The sequence below is a fragment of the Podarcis filfolensis genome (genome assembly GCF_964270895.1).
Source record: "Podarcis filfolensis genome assembly, chromosome: 2".
Classification (NCBI taxonomy): Eukaryota; Metazoa; Chordata; class Lepidosauria; order Squamata; family Lacertidae; genus Podarcis; species Podarcis filfolensis.
The window spans coordinates 89,611,137-89,631,001 of record NC_139605.1 but is presented as its reverse complement, the minus strand read 5'-3'; the positions used below and the strand labels follow the sequence as shown (position 1 = coordinate 89,631,001).

The following is a 19,865-nucleotide window of genomic DNA, read 5'->3' as shown; positions in this document are numbered from 1 at the left end:
CTAGAAAAGAGGCAGAGAAGTGCAGTCAATATGATCAAGCAATGAAAACGCCTTCCCAATTAAGAAAGGCTAAAGTGTTTAGGGTTATTAACATAAGGAAAGAGGTGACACGGAGAAAATAGGATATCAAAGGGTGCAATGGGTGGAAGGTTAGAGTGGGCATTTCCTCCCCTCTCCCTTTCATACTGTACTGGAGCTCAGGTTACCCACTGAAACTGATAAAGGAATAGATTCACAACAGCCAACAGGACTTCCTACAGCTAGGCCTGGGCGATATATGAGGAGCAGACCGCGATGTCGGTTCCACTGAGCGGTATATCGCTGGTGAAACTGCCACCGCTCCTGTGTCCCTCTGCTAGCAGCATCTGCTGGAGGGAGTCAAGAGTTCGGCCAGTGGGCGCTGCTTAGCAGAGGGACTCGGGAGTGGTGGTGGTTTCACCAGCAATATACTGCTCAGTGGAACTGACATCGCGGTCTGCTCCTCATACAATGCAGAGGGAGAAACAAGCTGTATTGGCAAGGCGCCAATACAGCTTGTTCCTCCCTCTGCATCTTTAAACTGCTCAACTGAGGAGTTTATAGCTGCTCTTGCCTCAGCCGAGCAGTTAAAGGAGCCCCGATGCTCTGCCCATTCACCTGTGAGCGGCAAGAGCGCAGGGGCTGTCTCAGCTGGGGAGGGGGAAACTTTCCCAAGCCCCAGCTGAGCTGCACAAACTGTTGTCCCAACCCATGAGCGTCTGGGTGAAACCGCATCAGTTCCCAAGGTGAGAGCTGGGGCACTTTCACCAGGTGCCTCACGGGCAGAGGCCAATGCAGCTTGTTTTTCAGCATCTCGGTATATCACCACGATGTTTGGCTGGCGATATAGCGCAATTTTGAAAAGCTGATGTTGCCCAACCCTACCTACAGTACATGATTTATGGCACTTGAGCCACAAGATGTGCTGACCCTTTGGTTGAATGGTTTTAATGCAGGCCTAGTCAAATTTATGGAGGCCATGTTTAGCAGCAGCCACTGTAGTCATGATGTGTATGATGGCTAAACAAAACTCCCAGGTTCAGAAGTAGTATACTGTCCTCTCAATTTTTTATTCATACAGCCACAAACCTGCACAATCTCCATGAAATAGGGATTTGGCGACACACACACAAAAGGAAACCTGATTATCTGGGTTATCCAATTGCTGGTTTCACCCTGAGTAATTATTTTAAATGTTCCCAGTGACAAAAGTGAGAGCAGCCCATATTCTGGAATTCTAAGACTGGAATTGGGCACGAGTGTCTCCACCACCACCACACCAACAACACTCCAAATGTAGGGTGGATCCAATACAGGCCAATGAAGACTGAGCATGTTCCAGTGGGCTTGAAATGGTTTTAACAGAGTGAATGGTTGGGGTAGGGCAGTCAGGGGAGGGAATGGAGTAACCGGAACACTGAACAGAAGTGCCACATTCTGTTGCACTGCCACACTTCTTAGTTACACTTCCATTTGCAGAATTGGAGGGGGAGGCAAACAGTAAGGGAGAGCTGTTGCTTTCACACCCTGCTATGGGCTGTGCAAAACATCTGGTTGGCCATTTTTGGTACCAGGATGCTTAAAGGAGGACGCTCTTTCTTTGAATCAATGCAGGACTTCTGCTACATCCCTTCCTCCTGCAACTACCCTAAGCTGCCTCTGCAGAGGTTGCTTTCTACAGGCCTTTACAAAAGGAAATGAGATTACTTCATACTCCGTTTCCCTCCCTGCTGCCAGTGCCACAGAATGCTACTGTCCCCTTCTTACACTGTATTCACCAATTTAAACTGGAACACATTATAGAATAAGTGGTGTATAGTATGCCAATAAGTCTCCTGAGGTATACTGGAGGAAAACACACAGTTTAGCTTCAAAAATCTTGATTTTTTGGGGGGGGAGGGGGTTAGTAGATAAGGCATCCAGCAGCTGTGCTCTATATAGAGGATGCTCTCGAGTTTTCTCTCCTCTGCAAAGACTGTGTAGTAAGTGAAAGGCATTAAAACACTACATATTTAAGATGCTCAAAAATGCCTCCACAAGAGTCTGTCCACTCAGCTCTACCCTCAGGAATGTATGCACATACACACAGTTGTAAAAATGGGAAACGCTTTTGCTTGCTCAGAGCTCACCCCGCCCAAACTAAACGAGAGCCTGGCCTGGTTTCTTTCACAGCCTTTAGCCTTTAGCTGCTAATGTGACAGAAATAGCATGCCTTAGCCTCACATAATCCTTTAGTTGTCCTTTTCACTTACAGGAAAGCAATTCCTCTTGATGGGAGAGGAAACCAGCCAAGAACTACAGTCTACTGAGCAAATTTCCCTTTGCACAGAAACCTTGGCTAAATCAACCACCACCACACTGACAACGATCTGCTCTAGGCTTTAGGAAAAACAGAAAAACTTAAGTTGTAGAGCAGGAGTGGGGATGGAATCTGTGGCCCTTCAGATGTCAGACTCCCAACTTGCAGCCAGCTTGGCCAATGCTATGGATGATGGGAATTGGGGTCCAGGTTCCCCATCCTTACTATAAAGACCTGGCCTCACTGGCAGTGGAAACAGCTGACTGCAAAGGAATGGAGTGGGGGGGAACAAGTCGCAAATGCTCAGAAATTGAGGGAATGCTTCCTGCAGTGCTATGATCAAAGCTTACGTTAGGCTGTCTTTAGGTTTACCTGTAGGTCAGGGTTCAAAGTAACACTTCACAAACCTTACTGCCAAAATGGAGGTGAAATTCTAACCGTGGTGGTGGTGACTGCAGTCTTATGCTCCCATCAATCCATCAAAGCCAAGCACAGCTTACAGGTATAAACAACAACAGCACTGTTCATAGAATATGCGGCTTTTCTTTTCAATTAAATCCTCCCCTGCTTTAAAACGCAAGAGTTTCCACTCCCCAGCAACATCTGTGCCTTCTTTGTGATAATCAGAATTGTGCCCTGGAGATGAGTGGGCATAGAATCCATCACAGCGTACAGCCAGCGGCTCTTCCATTTAATTCCTTTTTAAGTCAGTGATGCTTAAATCAGAAGGAAGTGCCAGTTCCTGTAGCAGAGATTAGTGATCGCAGGTCTGGGGTGTTTGTTTGTTTTAACTCACCAAAAGCTGCTCTCCCACCCCCACCCCACCCTTTGGCTTTCTGGTGTACCAGGCTGCCTGCTTTCCATGCCATCTGGCGAACAGAGTAAAGCATTTCCTGGGGGAAATCCACAAGGGGCACATTACAAGCTTTGCCGGCCAAACAGGCTCTTTCTCAGTCCTTGTGTGCACGCATGCGTGCCAATTGTGCACATGTGTTTGCTCGCAGCATCCCTTAGCCTGCAGCATGAAAATCAAATAGTACCATGTTTTCCATTTTTCTTAAAATAAAATAAGGGAAGTCCTTACTGCAGATGAAGAACGGATGAATGTGGCTGGGAGTGGGTGACACAACCCTTTCCTGTCGCCTCTTGAATGGAAACAGGTCAAACATTCATCCAGACACAGCTTGCTCTTCAGCATGCACTGACAAAAGAGCCCCAGGGTCTGCTATGGCCAGGCTAGAATGCCGCATGTCCCTCTGGCATCCAATGCACCAGCAGAAAAAGCTGGAGTGGAAGAAGGGCTTCCTGCTCATGGTGTATTTGCTGTCGCCATGGCAGCACAGGCCCTGCCTGCTGCACCTTTTCAGCTCAGTCCCTTCTGTTGCAGCCTCTATTGTTGCTCCTGCTGTCGCTCAGTCTCCCTGGATTGCTTTGCTCGTTGTCTGCGGAGCTTCACAAATGCCTGGGCTTCCTTGTCTCCTTTGCGGGTCTCCAGCAGCTTCAAGATTTCAGCGCCTGGGGCAGAGTGCGAGAGGTGGCATGCAATCAGTGAGATGTGGAATCAAGTAGCCTGCTCCTATAACTAAACGTCTCTTGACGTTTAACACAAACCCAGTTTCCTGCAGACAGACATCACAAAAGCTAGGCAACAACTAAGACTTAAGCTTCTTCTAGGCCAAAGCCAAGAATCCTGGCCCCTCAAAAAGTTACCCATTGCATATATCTCAAAACATCCTAAAGCAGAGAAGCCCAGAGGTACCTGATGGAAAACTGCAGGACATCGCCAAGGGGTAACAAGCTAATGGATGCAGCTAATGGATACTATGCGAATGATGTGCGTGCCCCATGAAGAACAAGGCTAATTGAAAAACAGCTGTTTCCATTTCCTGTTCTAGCTCCAAGCACCTCTTGTAACTCCCTTTAGTGAGTCAAAATGCTGTTCCCGCTGGAGGTTGCTATGGAAGCAGCTTTCCAAGCAGTGAGGAAAAGGGAATCTTATTAAAAGGAGAATGGAGTTTGGGTGTGGTGGGTTGTGTTACTGTCCATCGCCTTTTGAGCTGTTGGAAGTAAAAGCAGGAGATCTCTAGTTAAGAGTCAACTGCTAACGCTGCTCCTATGATGCTCAGGTAAATCCAGCAGCAGTCCAGTGGGTGCAGTCCAGCGTCCCTAGGAAGGGGGCAGTGTAGAAGCTACGGTGATAAAAAGGACAGCAACCTGCAAACTAAAAACAAGCTCTTCACCTTGCCTCACTTTTGGGAAATGCCTCACATTGTATATTTATTTATTTAGATGCCACTTGTATTAAAAAATGGCTCTGAAGCCGTTTACAAGTATAAAATCAATTATTAAATTAACATATTATTAAAACACACAATAAAAACCATTCCAAAGCATTAAAAACATACACAATTAAACAAGCCAGGTAAAAAACATAACAATTTAAACAGGTTTTTAAAAAAAAAACAACGAAAAAAAAAACACACCACAACTTACACATGGGTTTTGTTCTGGGGATAGTACCTGATAACAAACTTGTGTATAGTCAAAACACATTGTGTGCAATGGCGGGGGGTGGGCATTGCTAAAGTCTTTTTCCTCAGTCTTTTTTTAAAAAAACAAAACAAACCTTATTTTGCCAAAAGTGCAAAGCTGAATGCTCACAAGTTAAATATATTTAAGCTGCGGATTTACTGTATCAGAAAGTTCAAGTTCAGGGGAATGCTTGCCTAAATGGCTGCGTCATCAAGAGCAGGGGGAATGCTGTAATTGAGGAAGCCTCTCCTACAGCAGCAGGGAAGGAATTTCTCAACACTGGTGCCACTGGTGAAAAAGCCTGCCTCCATGCTACCCTCAAACCAATTATCATTTCATTTGCTATGGACACACTTAGGGCTCATCCAGACTTCTGCTTTCCCCTCTGCATTCCCCTGGGGAAACCTGATCTTTTGTTCTCAATTGGAGCAAGCATCAATCAGGTGCTTTTTTCTGGATTGATGTTTGCTCCAATTTAAAGCTAAAGTGCACATTTTCCCCAGGAACAGAGCAGGGCAAATGGAAAACCACTTGGTCCTGTGCTTTCTAGCTACGGGACAAGCAGACATGTAGATGAGCCCTTAAAAGCACTTGGCCCTAAGTAAAGTCAGTCCTTTGTTCCTGCTTGGCTTTTTCTGCCCTTTCTGCAGATATTTGCCCCTCAAACATTACCCATTATCAGCCTGTTTGCCACAAAGTCCTAACTTTCCACCCATATTATACAAGGAGCCATCTTATGAAAATAAGCCATCCCTACAGTCTCTCTGTCTCTGAAATGAAGCAGTAGAATAAAAGCCACGCCTAGCTCTCTGGAATCAGTGAAGTGAAGAAATGGCTCCAGTAACAGATCGAAGCCCAGGATCCAAAACCTTCATATGTATAGATGCCTCCAGGGACTGGCTCTCATACTAAGCCTGCTGTGTTCTATAACATCCTAGGTTCCAAACTTAGAAGACAGGTTATGAAACCAGCCTTCTAGTTTTCAGTTAAATTGCTAATGCTGAAATGGCCGGAGGAATATTGACAATTCCCCCTAAGCTGCCAGTGGGGAGGGATTGAAATGCAGGCAGCAGAATTCTTAATTCCCAGCACCATTACCCCACCTACACATGTAAAACAGTATCATGCCACTTCAAGCAGCCATGGTCTTCCTCAAAGAATCCTGGGAACTGTAGTTTGTTATGTGTGCCAAGAGTTGCTAAGAGACTTCCTACTCCCTTCAGAAAGCTACCACTCCCAGAGTTCTCTGAGAAGAAGGATCAACGGTCCAAACTCTGGAAATTGCAGCTCTGTGGGGGGAAATAGGTGTTCCATTAGAACTCTAAGCACCCTTAACAAACTACAGCTCCCATGATTCTTTGGGACTGTTTAAATGTATGGTCAGATTGGGCCCACAAGGGACAACAAAATCTTTCCCTTTGCTTGGTCAGCAGAGAAGCCTGGAAGACCCATCAACTGCATCAGCTTGAATTTTTGTAAACTCTTTAAATTGGCTTCGTTAGATTAGTAGTACATAACTGTGTTTGTGTGGATATAATTTACCACCAACTCAACAGCAAAAGACAGCATCCCCATCAGTGGAAGGATTTCCACTGGCACTATGGGACTTCTCCCGCCCCTCTCGCCCCACTGCAAACTCCCTGTTGAAGGAAGCCCCAGGGTAGAGTTAGGGGGCACTTCACAGAATGTTAACTTAGCGCTACGCAGGATACAAGCCAAAATCACAGGACTAAAATGCTGAGCATTTCAATATACTGTACAGCCTAGTACTTGGTCTTGAATAAAAGAACATCCCCCCCCACACACACACCTGTATTTTCTAGGGGGGGATGCCTAGAAGCCCATGACCCTGCCTGCTAAGAGGCTACAGGTTTAGCTGGCCAAAAAGGAGAAGGACAAGTGAAGATGGGAATGTATAAGTAACGAGCTCACCAGCAGTTCCGGGATGAGTCAAGGACAATCGGGTCTGCGGCACTTTGGAAGGGTTGATGGCTTCCTCGTCCTCACTCAGCCCCAGCACCTTGCAGAGGGGGAAGAATGCTTCTCCCTCCAGATCATTGGCTCCTAAGGTGTCATAGTCAAACACGGTGAGCAGCAGGCACGTCCCATCCTGCTGGCATTTTTCTGGAGGGACCAAACTGTAAAAGGAAATGAGCATGGGGATGGCCTGAGTTGAGTGACCCCGTTTTGCAGGCACCTCAAACCGAGGGAAAGAAGCACCACCTCCGAGCGCACGCAAAAAGTACCAGACGAATGATTCCTCTGTGTTTCAAACCATACCAACCAATGGGAACGGGTGAACAGAAATAATTGGTAACACTTGTGGGCAGTAGTGGCTGGAGTCGAGAGGGACTGTTAGGGCAGAAGGCGGAACAGCCAACAGTAGGGGGAAAAAGAGACAAGGACAGGCCAAGCTGACGTATCGTATTTTTCCGTCTATAAGACGCCCCCTTGTATAAGACACCCCCTATTTTTGAGGACTCAGATTTAAGAAAATGGGGGGGGGAGATGTATCCATGCATAAGACGCCCCCTTATTTTTGACATCATTTTTTAGGAAAAAACCCGTCTTATACATGGAAAAATACGGTAATTTCAGTGTTGTTCCCCCACCCACCTACCCACTGCGTTCTACAAGGGCAAAACTGAGGCTCAGAAGGAGGAAGATGACAGCCAGGGCCTCCACTCCCTGGACTGGTTGTAAGTAAGGAGATTGGCAAGTGGATGCTGGCTGAGGGCAGACTGAGTTTGGTGGGGCAATGCCCCACTTGCTGTAATGGACCAGCCTTCACCATCTCATGCTATTTATCAAGCTGTGTCAACCGTGGCAAGGGTTGAGCCATCTTAGCCCAGTGGTTCCATTGACCAACACATTGCTTGAATCCCACAATCGCTTCCAGAGGTTTGAGACCTGAGGGTGCTGCCGGGCTTTTAAAAAACCAACCCATGGCAAGGGTCTGCAGGGCAGGAGAGAAGGGCAGGAGAGAACCCACATTGCTATTGGGTTGTTGTTTTTATTCTGTGGTTTTATATTTTGATTTTATTCCGTGAATTGCCCTGAGATCTCTGGGCATAGGGTGGTATATAAATTCAATAAATAATAATAATACATACAATTCAAATACTTCATCAAAGAGAGGGTGGAGATTGTTCTTTATGCACTGGGTTGTCCGTGTCATAACCTCGGGGAACTCATGCCGTGGCTCCAGGGTCAACTGGATGAAGGGGTCGCTTAAGCCTGGGGGTGAGGGGGATAGGAAGAAGTAAGAGAGTAATCATTCCCTGTTTAGGGAAGTTTTTAATATTTAATGCTGTATTGTTTTTAACACATGATTGGAAGCCGCCCAGAGTGGCTGGGGAAACTCAGCCAGATGGGCGGGGTATTAATAATAATAATAATAATAATAATAATAATAATAATAAGCAAACTGCAAGTCTGTCCTGGGGCATCTGTTCTTCTAACAAATCCCCAAGCATAAGTTGCATTGACTTGGCACCCGGTGGTGTCCTGCAATTTTAAGAGTCTTTATCTTAGTTCACCCCCTCCCCCTCCGTAGAATGTTTGCTAGTACTTTCTTCTGATAAATTGTGAACGGATGCCAAGTATTATTGACCCATCAAAGACCTTCTAGCAAGCAAGCCCCTTATGGCTGCTGAGAGTTAAATTTCAGCCCTCTAGGTTGAAAGAGAGAAACTGCCTTTTTACTGAGTCAGTGCATTGGGTCTATCTATGGTGCTGGAGGAGACTCTTGAGAGTCCCATGGACTGCAAGAAGATCAAACCCATCCATTCTTAAGGAAATCGGTCCTGAGTGCTCACTAGAAGGACAGATCGTGAAGCTGAGGCTCCAATACTTTGGCCACCTCATGAGAAGAGAAGACGCCCTGGAAAAGACCCTGATGTTGGGAAAAATGGAGGGCACAAGGAGAAGGGGACAACAGAGGACGAGATGGTTGGACAGTGTTCTCGAAGCTACCAGCATGAGTTCGACCAAACTGCGGGAGGCAGTGGAAGACAGAAGTGCCTGGCGTGCTCTAGTCCATGGGGTCACGAAGAGTTGGACACGACTAAACGACTAAACAACAACAACATGCCCAATGCTGTGGGGTCTGATGGGGCAGTGGTGGCTCTCCAACTTGGCGTCTTTCCTAGCCTGCTACTTGAAATATTTTTAAGCTGTCTGGAGGTACCAGAGATTGAACGTGGGATCTTCTGCATAAAAGGCTTAGTCTCTGCCACTAAGCAAAGGGCACCTTCCTGATGCAGCAACTCTCTGGAGCAGGTTCATCCATTTCTTTCCTTGGCTCAGTTTTACTAAAATCTTTATTTACCCATTCCAGGTCCCAAGCATGCAGAGCTCACACTGTGTTCTTAAAAGAGCCAAGTGTGTAAACGCTCAGTGTTCTCCGCTGTGATTTTTGCACAAAGAGTCAGGAGCACTTAAGTGAGACAACAACCACCTCTTCTGGAAATGTGAATGAACTGCACTGTAGTTCCTACAGACTGCTCAGCCCCTTCTCCCTTCAGATATTAAAGCTGTATTTATCCACACTACCAGCAATTGCAATTGCCTTTCAGATTTGAAGGGGACTCACAGATGGAATCAGTGCTGCTCACACATGAATGTTTTCTGCAGCGTCTATACTCTATCGTTGGCATCAAAACACCAACCTTTATTTTTCGATTTTCTAGTCTGGCATTCTGTTGTCACAGTGGCTGAACAGTTGCCCATGGGAACATGAGCGCAAGAGCACTCTCCCCTCCCGTGGTTTCCAGCAACTGCTATTCAGAAGCCTTGCTGCCTCCAATGGTGCCTTTGTGACCACATTTTCTCTAAACTTAAAACTCCCAAATGTTGCAACTTTGCTTCATAAGGGAAGTGAACCACTCTCCCTTGTTATCATCATTCTGATCGACCATTTCTGAACTTTTTCCAACTCCTTTTTGAGAAGAGGCAGCCAGAACCGTACACAGCGTTCCAGATTCATGCGCCTGCACTAATAAGGAGAATGAGACACGTTCCTTTGGCTCAAGGGCTCTCTCACCATTGGAGTCCAGGGGAAGGAGGTTGACAGCATTGAGCACCTCGACACGCAGCTTTTGTTCCGAGTGGCGGTAAAGGGCCTTGATGGTCACAGCCCCATATTTTTCAGGGCTAGCCTCTGTCTAAGAAATAAGAACAACCAGAGAAGTCAGGATGCATTTCAAATGCCCCAGTTTGCTTGCCAGCAATTAATGGTCCTAGTCTCCCTATACCATAGTAATAAACAGTGATAAACATCACTTCCAGTTCCATCCGGCAAATTAGGGATGGGGAATCCGTGGCCCCTACAGATGTTTTTGGAGTGTGACCCATCAGCCCCAGACAGCATGGCCAATAATCAGGTAGGATGGGATATGTGATCTAATAAGAACTGTTGGGCCACAAAATGTAAGAGCCTGCTAGATCAAGCTATTGCCCCATCTAGGCCAGGGGCCAATCAGGGGTCGATGAGAAGCCCGCAAGTTGGACCTCAGCACAATAACTCCCTCCCCTCCTCCTCTTTCGAGGCACTAGTATTCAGAGGTGTACTGCCTCCAACAGTATGAGCAGAACATAACCTAATTCTCTGTTAATTTGTCTATAAGAACACAGGTTTCACATCCCTGCTGTAAATCAACAGTGGTGATCTTAGCCACAAATAACGTAAGAAAATAAGATGTAACAATATAATTCAGCACAAGGAAGAATGAACAAGGAGATGCAGTCTTCTTTGTAAACAGGAGCCAGAGACCACTGAAGTCACACACCTGCTGCTGGATTCGGGCGCTGAAGTATTTCTGGATAAGTTTTCTGCTGGTGGAAGAGCAGAGGTCCAGTTCTTCTTCCAGAGCCTAGGAGACAAGTGGGTTTGAGCAGAAATTGTACTAGTATTAAGCAATTGTTTAAAAACAAAACAACCCCCCCAAATTGACAGATTATGCAAGACAAATTAAATTTGAAACAGGTAATCCAAGCAGCAAGTAAGAGTGGAGGCCCATTTGTTCTAAAGACCCCATCATTGGTGATCAGCAAGACCACCATTCTTAGGTGATGTTTTGTGCATGCCTAGGCTGGATCTATATAGGTTTTTTAAAAAGTGCTATAGAAAAACACATTATAAAAGCTCTTAATGGAAAATCCCATTGCTCCACAGCGCCATCTGGTGTCACACAAACATAATGATATAATTGATGAGTGTAGCTGAGTCCCTAGATTGATTGGCCTGTTCATGGTGGAGGGATCCCTCGCCCCACTCCCAACGCTCCAGAGAGCCCAATTGGGTTTGTAGCATCTTACTGTAAATGTTGCATTGTGGAGGGTGTCCTCTGGCAGACCACAGCCCTGTCCATGAAAACACCGCTCCAAGTTCTATGGAATGAAAGGGGTGAGGGTGGGGAGAAGAAGAAAAAGGAAAAAGAGTGAATGCTCCATTGTTAAAGCCCAGCAAAGAAAGTCAGATGCTCCATCCTACATTCTATTCCACATGTCTAAGTACCTTGAGGGCACACTGCAATTTCTTGAAGTACGCCAAGTTGCCAAGTTGCTGTTTTGCAGCCTCTTTCAGCATGTCCAGAGTGTGATTCCACAGCAGCTCCAAGAGGCTGTTTGGAGGGGAGAGAAAGCAGAGATAGAAACTAGGTTGCCACTGGATACCAGTGAACAAGATGAATGAGAAAGAAAGCCAGGGGGCATCTTACTAACTCCCTTATTCCCAGAGGTTTCATTTATCAACTTTCAACTAGATTCTGTGGGGGAATGAGGTGAACTATGGGTGAAGGGGGGGGGGGTTAAAAAAAATGCACAACAGTAGAATCATCATAGGTGGTCCTAGACCCAGAAATAAATTGGCAAAATAAAGTTTTTACATAGCATTGGAGAGTCCCACTTGCATTCAAAGGAGCTCCAATATTTCATTTTATTTACGTAAGAATATTTATGCACCTCTTTTCAACCATAATGGTTTCCAAAAGCAGTTCAGAAGAACAAGACATTTGGGAGGTCTCTAAAGACCCTGTGTCTGATTGATCCCTTCTCAAACATCTTGCTGATTTGCTAGGGATTCAACACTAGGGCCCAAGGAAGTCGAAATAAAGAAAGAATGGAATGTTTCTGAGCATGTGCAGTGTGGTCAGGCGCCCCCCCCCAATAGCTGTAACTAGTAAATCTGCATTTGGAGAGCTTCAAAACCCAGCAGGGAAACACTGGGATTGTGTGTTCTTAATGTAGAAACTAAGCAGTGGATCTCCTTGTCTACGGACCCTGGCATGCTGCTGTGGTTCACCCATGTATTCTTCACACTGACACCATGGCAAATCTTCTGAACTTCTGGCACCCTGGGCCTTTTACCTGTTGGATGCCCCTCACTCATCTCCCAGTAGCATTAAGCTCTCCTGTCTTCCTTCAGCCTTTGTTATTCCCAAGGAGTTGCAGAATTTCTGGGAGGGAGAAGATTCTTCTTCTGGAGAACATAGGGCCACAGACTACTATAATTGCTACTACAAAATGATGATTGGGGAGGGGGGGAGATCCTAACAATGTCAGGCTTCTGGCTCACCTGTTGAAGTTCTCTTGGACCAGGTTCCCACTTAGATACTGGAGCTCACATTCCAAAAATAGCATTAAAGGGGTGATGCACTAGAGCGGCAGGGAGAAAAAGATTAGAGAAAATAGAGAGACAGGGAAGAGCACTGTGGAGTCTATATCAAACATTTCAGAGGCCTCCATACAAGGTATGTAAAAATGCCTTCCTCTGGTGGTGCTCAAAACAGCCAGCATAACATTTCAAAGGCTTTTACCTTATGTGCTATATTTTTGTTATATACAAAAATAATGACTTTAGATAGTCCTGAAAGATGTTAAAAAAAGAAAATATCAACATCTCTTAGCTCTGTGGAGGAGTTCTCAAAGCTAATTCTATATTGTTATTAGTAGTAGTAACATAATAGTAGTGACAATAAAGTGACAATAGTAACAGCTGTGGAACAAGGTGGTTGTCGCCATGATTGCTCGCTTTTTTTGACATGAACTTACATACTTTCATTCATCTCAGTAAGTTCAGAAGTGACTCAAGCCGCCCCATTGCCACCTTCCTTTGTGGCTCCTGAACACCTCCCTGCACCTCCTCTACAGAGATCTAACATATTGCTCCAAAGCCAAACTATTTGCTGGAAAGTCAAACAGCCCTAAGCTCCAGAAGGCATAGATATTACAGTTCAAGGCCGAGAGTTAAAACCAGGGGCATTACTAGTACATTACTAGTTTCGGTTGTGACTTCTTTTGAATGTAGGACTAGCTAAGGCAGCATGAGAGACATGGATAGGGCAAAAGAGCCAAGAGGCACATTTAGCACAACAGCATGTAGCCTAGAAAAAACGGTTTGTTCCGGCATTCCAAGACTCACATCTTCTGGGTCCCTGGAAGCGCTGCAGGTGTACAGCTCCTGGATGTGTCTGGCAATTCCAGCATGCAGCTGTCAAAATAAAAACGCATGTGCTTACTACTACTTGAGGAAAGATGCTTTGTAAGTGCTCAAAGCAGTTCACATACATTATCTTAGTAATCACTGCATTAGTCAGGTATAGAAGGCTGCCATTACATTCCGATATAAAATATTTTTTCTACAGTGGAGGAAGAGATGAAGAAGAGCAGCAAGCGGAGAATGGGGACCAAGAACAGCAGCAGCAGCCACTGAGCACCCTTCTTCAACCTCAATCTTGGAACCACCTCTGCCAATGGTGTGTCTATTTGCTAGCTTTTACAACATTTCTGCTGCCTTAGACAAGGAACTACGGGGAGGGGGCACTGAAGGGCAAAACTCACTGACAAAGCATTTGCTTTGCATGAATAAAAAGTTCAGGTGGGAAATGCTGGATAGCTGCTGCTAGTTAATGTAAACAATCTTGAACAAGATAGGCTATTTGGTCTGAGTCTCGTATAAAGGCAACTTCCTATGAAGGTTCCCTCCTCTCATCTTCTGCTCTGGCTTCTGAAATTTCACGCAGAGCAGTGTGTGAAATTTTCGTAAGATTTTTTAAAAAAATGTTAATGTTTTCATACAAATCTTGGGTTTCTTGAGATGCTGAGTTGTATGGCCCCTACAAAATCCTGCATTCTCAGTATGGCTCTTGTACAGAAATGCAGAATGCACACAGGTTTATCTTAGGGAGCCATAACCACGGGCTGCAAAACACGGACTGTCTCGTGTTGGCCCCATTCTGCCATTTCCAACCATGCCCCTCCCAGACCTTTCCCTGCCAGATTGAGCTTATCAAGAGCAAAGCCAAGGCTGCAGGGTTACTTTGCTTGCCAGGGTCTGCACCACGCCACGAATCTCGTTGTTGAGGCAAGTGACGGTAGCCTGAAGCTGGTGGTGCAAGGTGTGCTGGATCTGCTCTGGCGCAATGACCGCTCCCGTCTTCTGCTCCAGGCGCGCCCAGTCCAGCTGGGACGGCAGCTTCAGGATCATCATGCGGAGCTGCTCGATGTTGTTCACCACAACACAGAGCTGGCGGGGGGAGAAATAAAGCAAGAAACTGATGCATTCCAACTGCCTGTGAAGCAGAATGGCAGAATTCTGTAGCCTCAAGAGTTGGCAGGTGTTATGTACTGAATAGGATCCAAAATGCAGCAGTCTGATTGGTCCGCAGGAGCCACCCAATCCAACTCCAGGTGGAAGTGAATCCGCAACCTGATTGGCCTACAGGAGAATCCCATAATTAGCCAATCATGTGGGGCCCATTGTGTAAATAATGTATATAAAGCAGACATTTCGGGGGAACTGGCATTCCTCACTACTATGAGCTGAATAAAGAGCATGAAATCCACACTCAACTCCAAGTATATTTCAGCGGGACTTCTCCACCTCCCAAAAGCCTACTTGAACAACGCCCTTTGTCAGAAACTGGCTCCATCGCTCACCCTGTTTGCCGCTTCTCCCTCTTTGTGTTTCTTTGATGACAATTCTTCTGCCCTTGTCTTGATCAGTCGGCAGTACATCAGAGCAATTTTACATATGTCCTAAGAAGTCAAAAAAGGAAGAAGCTTGAGGATGTTGTGCTATATGGAGGTAAAGACTCCCAATGCATCAGTTCACCACTTGGATTTCACTGCTTCCTACAAGGATGTGGGAAGGCGTAGGCAGAGGCGATTCCTTCATCAGATAATAAGAGCATCGTAAGAATGAAATACATCTGGTCTGGGGGGGTAATTTGGGTCATTAGGGATCAAAGGGGTGGCAAGCGGGCAAGAAATATACAGTGGTACCTCAGGTTACAGACTCTGGTAACCCAGAAATAGTACCTCGGGTTAAGAACTTTGCTTCAGGATGAGAACAGAAATCGTGCGGCGGCAGCAGGAGGCCCCATTAGCTAAAGTGGTACCTCAGGTTAAGAACAGTTTCAGGTTAAGAACAGACCTCTAGAGTGAATTAAGTTCTTAACCCGAGGTACCACTGTATTTAAGAAATAATAATAATTTACAAACAAATATTCCAATCCTCTATCCCAAATTAAGGTGGGTTCTTTTTTTCCATTGGAATAATATATTACTTCTTTTCTGAAGTACTACTACTTCTCAGAGTATAATGAAAGAGCAAGTGTAAAAACTGTGCGACCAGGTACAAGCGCAAAGCACTGGACTTTTTGTTGTTTCAGCTGCTTTTGACCTGCTTGATTGTTTTTGGGTCTCGTCTGTTTATGCCTCTTTGGGGACTATAGGTTCTCAGCTGGCATCCTTGTTTCCAACATCTCAAAAGTTTCAAGTGCCAGATTCATGTACAAAGTTGTTTACAGTGGGGTGGATCTTCCCCAACATTCGTAGGATTTGTTTCTGTGCATCACACTGGATCTCAGTGTTACTAAATTGGAACATCTGGCTCTATACTACACCTCCAGGGCTAATGTGAAGATCCATCAGCTCTTGCACTTCCTGAATGTTATGACACAGTTCTCCGATCGAAAAGCTGTATCAAAATATATTTATACGTATGTACAGTATATTGAAAAACAATGCATTTTAAAATTTTGAAATATATTTTAAAAAATAATAATACATGCGTATTTAAATGCTACTTTTGTATGGATTTCTGCACAAATTCACAGATTAATGTGGAAACAAGAGTTAAAAGACTTATAAATGGATCACAGATGAAAGTGAAACACAGCCCATCCCTACTGTATATGCACCTCAACAAATTTCACCATGATCATGAAGGCCTCTTCAGGATCCGGCCAGTCCAGTTGCTGCCAGGTCTTTACCATCTGAGCATAGCAAGTTGATAAGTCTACCGTGGATGTGCTGTGCTTATTCAGCTCTCCTAGTGGTGTCAGCTGAAGAGAAACAAAAGAAGGGAAACAAATAATCAAGTGCAGATTTGTTGAGTGCTTCAGTTAATTTGGAGCCTGAATTTCTAGAACAAAAGGGGATTTTCACACCTGGCTAGCTGTTCTTCCGATCACTTAATTTAGAATGCTCCATTTACTTCAGTAATGTTGGTCCAGTGGAAGTAGCTATTAGGACTTACTTAAATGCACCGCTTTTTTTCTGTGGGGACGACGACGCAGGGGTATGCATACCCCTAAACATTTTGTGAATCTAGGTTTGGCCTCATTGAGACGTAGTATTTCAATATGAGTAGGAAAATGAGAGTACCTCTCTCATTTTTTTAATGAAAAAAAGCACTGCTTAAATGTGTCTTCATCCTAATAGTGATGATAATGATTTTGCACACATTGTTCCTTTTGGGATTTAATCCCACTTTGCATCTCACCAGAACGGTCAACTATTGGCAAAAGTCACCTGTTAATGCAGGAGCCTCTCTATGTGAATGCCATAAGGCTGAAAGCAATAAGAACTGACCCTTCCCTGGATGGGGATCCATTCATTACCTGGTCTATGTGGATAGCTCTCTGAGTCCTTTCTAAGGCTATGGTGTATGCCTTCTGGAGCCACTTGGGGATGGCTTCCTTGAACCACTGGTGGTAGTTTGTCAGTTCAAGAGGACCTTCCCTGGAAAGAAAAGATACAAAACCAGAACCTACTTAACCCGGCAGATTCAGTAACTGAGACTAAGTCTTGTAGCTTGTGCTAAATTTCTGCCTGAATTTGCTCCATGGATTAGTCAACCCGGTCAGGGGCAACAATAGCAAATCTGTCCCAACAGGCCCTTCCTTGTGCATTGTTACACACCACTCCCAATCTCCAAGCAGTGCAGGATTCCAGGGGTTCCAGGGTTCATGTTTCCTTTTGAAACCATACTGGACCCTGCATAGCTTTGCAAATGTACTGGCAGCTTTATTGCTGCAATACTATCATGTTAATGAGGCACAGTGGAGAATGGTGTCTTTATGATCTATGGTTTATTTGCACATATATACCACCTGAGCCTATGATGGAGGGGTTTGCAGCATTAATGCCCCAAAAGGATCTTGTTTCTCCCATAGCTACAAGCCTTGGATTCAAACAGAAATCAAACACTGCTCTCAGGGTGCTGCTCTAACTCCCTCTCCTGCTATTTGCTTTACTTCTAGGTTACATCACTGCCACTTTCAACTCTAAACTCAGGCTTTGTCCTTCTAACTATCTCTGAGTTGAGGGAGGGGCCCCACCCATTTGCTATTTTGCTATTTTGCTATCTCACATAGAGCCCCCTTTCCTTTGTTTCCTTTAATGGCCCATCACCCAGGCAATCACTTCAACACACAGTAAGATAAGGTAAAGGTAAAGGGACCCCTGACCATTAGGTCCAGTTGTGACCGACTCTGGGGCTGCGGCGCTCATCTTGCTTCATTGGCCAGGGAGCCGGCGTACAGCTTCCGGGTCATGTGGCCAGCATGACTAAGCCGCTTCTGGTGAACCAGAGCAGCACACGGAAACACCATTTACCTTCCCGCCGGAATGGTACCTATTTATTTACTTGCACTTTGACGTGCTTTCGAACTGCTAGGTTGGCAGGAGCTGGGACAGAGCAACGGGAGCTCACCCTGTTGTGCGGATTCGAACCGCCAACCTTCTGATCGGCAAGTCCTAGGCTCTGTGGTTTAACCAACAGTGCAACCTGCGGCCCACACAGTAAGATAGCCTGGCTTATTTTTTTTAAAACACTTGCTGGATTCAGGGGTTGGGACGACCTCACATGCAGCCTGCTCCCACCGCAAACTCATAACACTATAAGCACACAAGAATGCACATACACACACACACACACACACACACACACACACACACAGAAATGGCCACACTCTAGTGAAATGGATAAGGAGCCTCCATGTGGTGGCCATAAGAACAGACCCAAGGCTGAAAGCAAAAGCTTTGACCTTCAAAGAGGTCAGCACCTGTTGCACACAAGGTCCTTCATGCGATATAGTTCCTGAAGGCTGAGATAGAGCTGGAAAAGACTCTCTGCTGTGAGCTGGGACATGCCACTGTCAATCTTTCTCAGCTGCTCCTTGACATAATGGGAAACCTAGAATGGCAACAAAAACTAGAGTGGGCCAATGAGAACCGGTGAGCATGCAGCAGGCCCTGCAATCCAGAGGGCAAACAGCCATTTCTATTGACTCAGGGAAGACTCATTTGATAAGCTGTGCTTTGGGTAGCCTTTGAAAACTATTATTTTAAAAATTCAGCTGGCCTACAACAAAACTGGTCAGATACTGGAAAATCCCAGCCCTAAGGAGCACGGTCAGGACCAGGCTTCCTCAAACTCGGCCCTCCAGATGTTTTTGGCCTACAACTCCCATGGTCCCTAGCTGGCAGGACCAGCGGTCAGGGATGATGGGAATTGTAGTCTCAAAACATCTGGAGGGCTCAGTTTGAGGAAGCTTGGTCAGGACTGTCACAATATGCATCCTGCTCAGAGGCAAGCCCTGCATGGTTTGCTATTATTGTAGCTATTGCTCCTCCACCACCCATCACCTGCCTGGGAATTAAGGCCGCCACTGCCAGGTAAGTGAGGGTGGCAAGGACGGAGTCATACTGGGGCTTGTGTTTCTCTCCCCACATTTTCCAACCTCTACGATGCAGAAAATTGGGTCCATAATGGCTAGGGTTCTCAGTCTACAAAGAGGATGTATGTACGCCTTCTTTTTTAATTGATGCCATTGTTCCAAACATGCGAAAGGGTTCTTTCATAGGCTAACCAGGACACTCCACCCAAGGCCCTGAACCTTCAATAGGCACATGAAGCGAAAGGAAAACCACAGAGCATTTCCACCTAGAGAAGAACCTGAAGGATTGCACACATTTGTGGCATATTAATCCTGAATGGATCTGCCACATGACCTGTCACATGGCTTATTTGCAAAAAAAGGGTTTACATTAAAAAAACCACCCCACCCCATTTTGAATCAGTGTATAATGACTGGTGTATGCATGTTCCCGGAGCACCTACAACACCAAAACACTCAAGAGAAGCTATGCCCAGAAACTCACACCAAAAACAAGCAAGGTCTCTTAGCACCTGAGCTGGACTGCATGTACTCACAGGGCTGGTTGGCACACACACTGATTCAAAGCCAAGATGAAATGGACCTGTGAACCAGTCCTGAGATGAAACATGAACATAGCTGGTTCAGGGCAAGTGAAGCTTCATCGTGAATAAGACTCAGGTGAATCTCACCACCCACTGGGACTAGCAGACAAAGGCCAGAGTTCTTGCACATGACAAAAAATCAAAATAAAAATTGAGACAGTCACTGCTTCATCCTTTCCCCAATCTCTTCCACCACTGCTGTGGCACATAAAAGAACTGGAGTCCTCTTTGCAACTGACCCACAAAGCAGCTACTCACCTGCGCTTGCATTTCGAGATACGCAATTGAGAAGAGGTCCACTCTGACAGTGCTACACAGGAGGAGGAGGAGGAGGAGGAGGAGGAAGAAGAAACAGGTGGTCAGAAATGTGCCAAGACACTGTATTACTGAATCCTTTCAGGCCTGGTAATAAGGAACCTGCAGCTAGAGGCCCAGAGCCAGATCCAGCCCCTTTCAGTACCAATC

General features: G+C 45.7%; 1 protein-coding gene across 7 annotated transcripts in view; it reads right to left on the bottom strand.

The window, feature by feature from the left end:
* Nucleotides 1-1,069: 1,069 nt before the first annotated feature.
* Nucleotides 1,070-19,865, bottom strand: part of UNC13D (unc-13 homolog D) — a 59,971-nt gene continuing 41,175 nt past the window's right edge. For all 7 annotated transcript variants that reach the window (XM_083598105.1, XM_083598103.1, XM_083598101.1 and 4 more), the window contains 15 exons: nucleotides 19,659-19,710; nucleotides 18,202-18,332; nucleotides 16,756-16,876; nucleotides 16,054-16,197; nucleotides 14,789-14,887; nucleotides 14,169-14,375; nucleotides 13,272-13,340; nucleotides 12,426-12,505; nucleotides 11,367-11,472; nucleotides 11,168-11,239; nucleotides 10,639-10,722; nucleotides 9,894-10,014; nucleotides 7,963-8,086; nucleotides 6,782-6,987; nucleotides 1,070-3,832 (listed from right to left, as the gene is read on the bottom strand). In XM_083598105.1, the coding sequence (XP_083454231.1) occupies nucleotides 3,708-3,832; nucleotides 6,782-6,987; nucleotides 7,963-8,086; nucleotides 9,894-10,014; nucleotides 10,639-10,722; nucleotides 11,168-11,239; nucleotides 11,367-11,472; nucleotides 12,426-12,505; nucleotides 13,272-13,340; nucleotides 14,169-14,375; nucleotides 14,789-14,887; nucleotides 16,054-16,197; nucleotides 16,756-16,876; nucleotides 18,202-18,332; nucleotides 19,659-19,710 (1,741 nt within the window). In that variant the 3' untranslated portion in view covers nucleotides 1,070-3,707. The remainder of the gene's footprint in view (nucleotides 3,833-6,781; nucleotides 6,988-7,962; nucleotides 8,087-9,893; nucleotides 10,015-10,638; nucleotides 10,723-11,167; nucleotides 11,240-11,366; nucleotides 11,473-12,425; nucleotides 12,506-13,271; nucleotides 13,341-14,168; nucleotides 14,376-14,788; nucleotides 14,888-16,053; nucleotides 16,198-16,755; nucleotides 16,877-18,201; nucleotides 18,333-19,658; nucleotides 19,711-19,865) is intronic.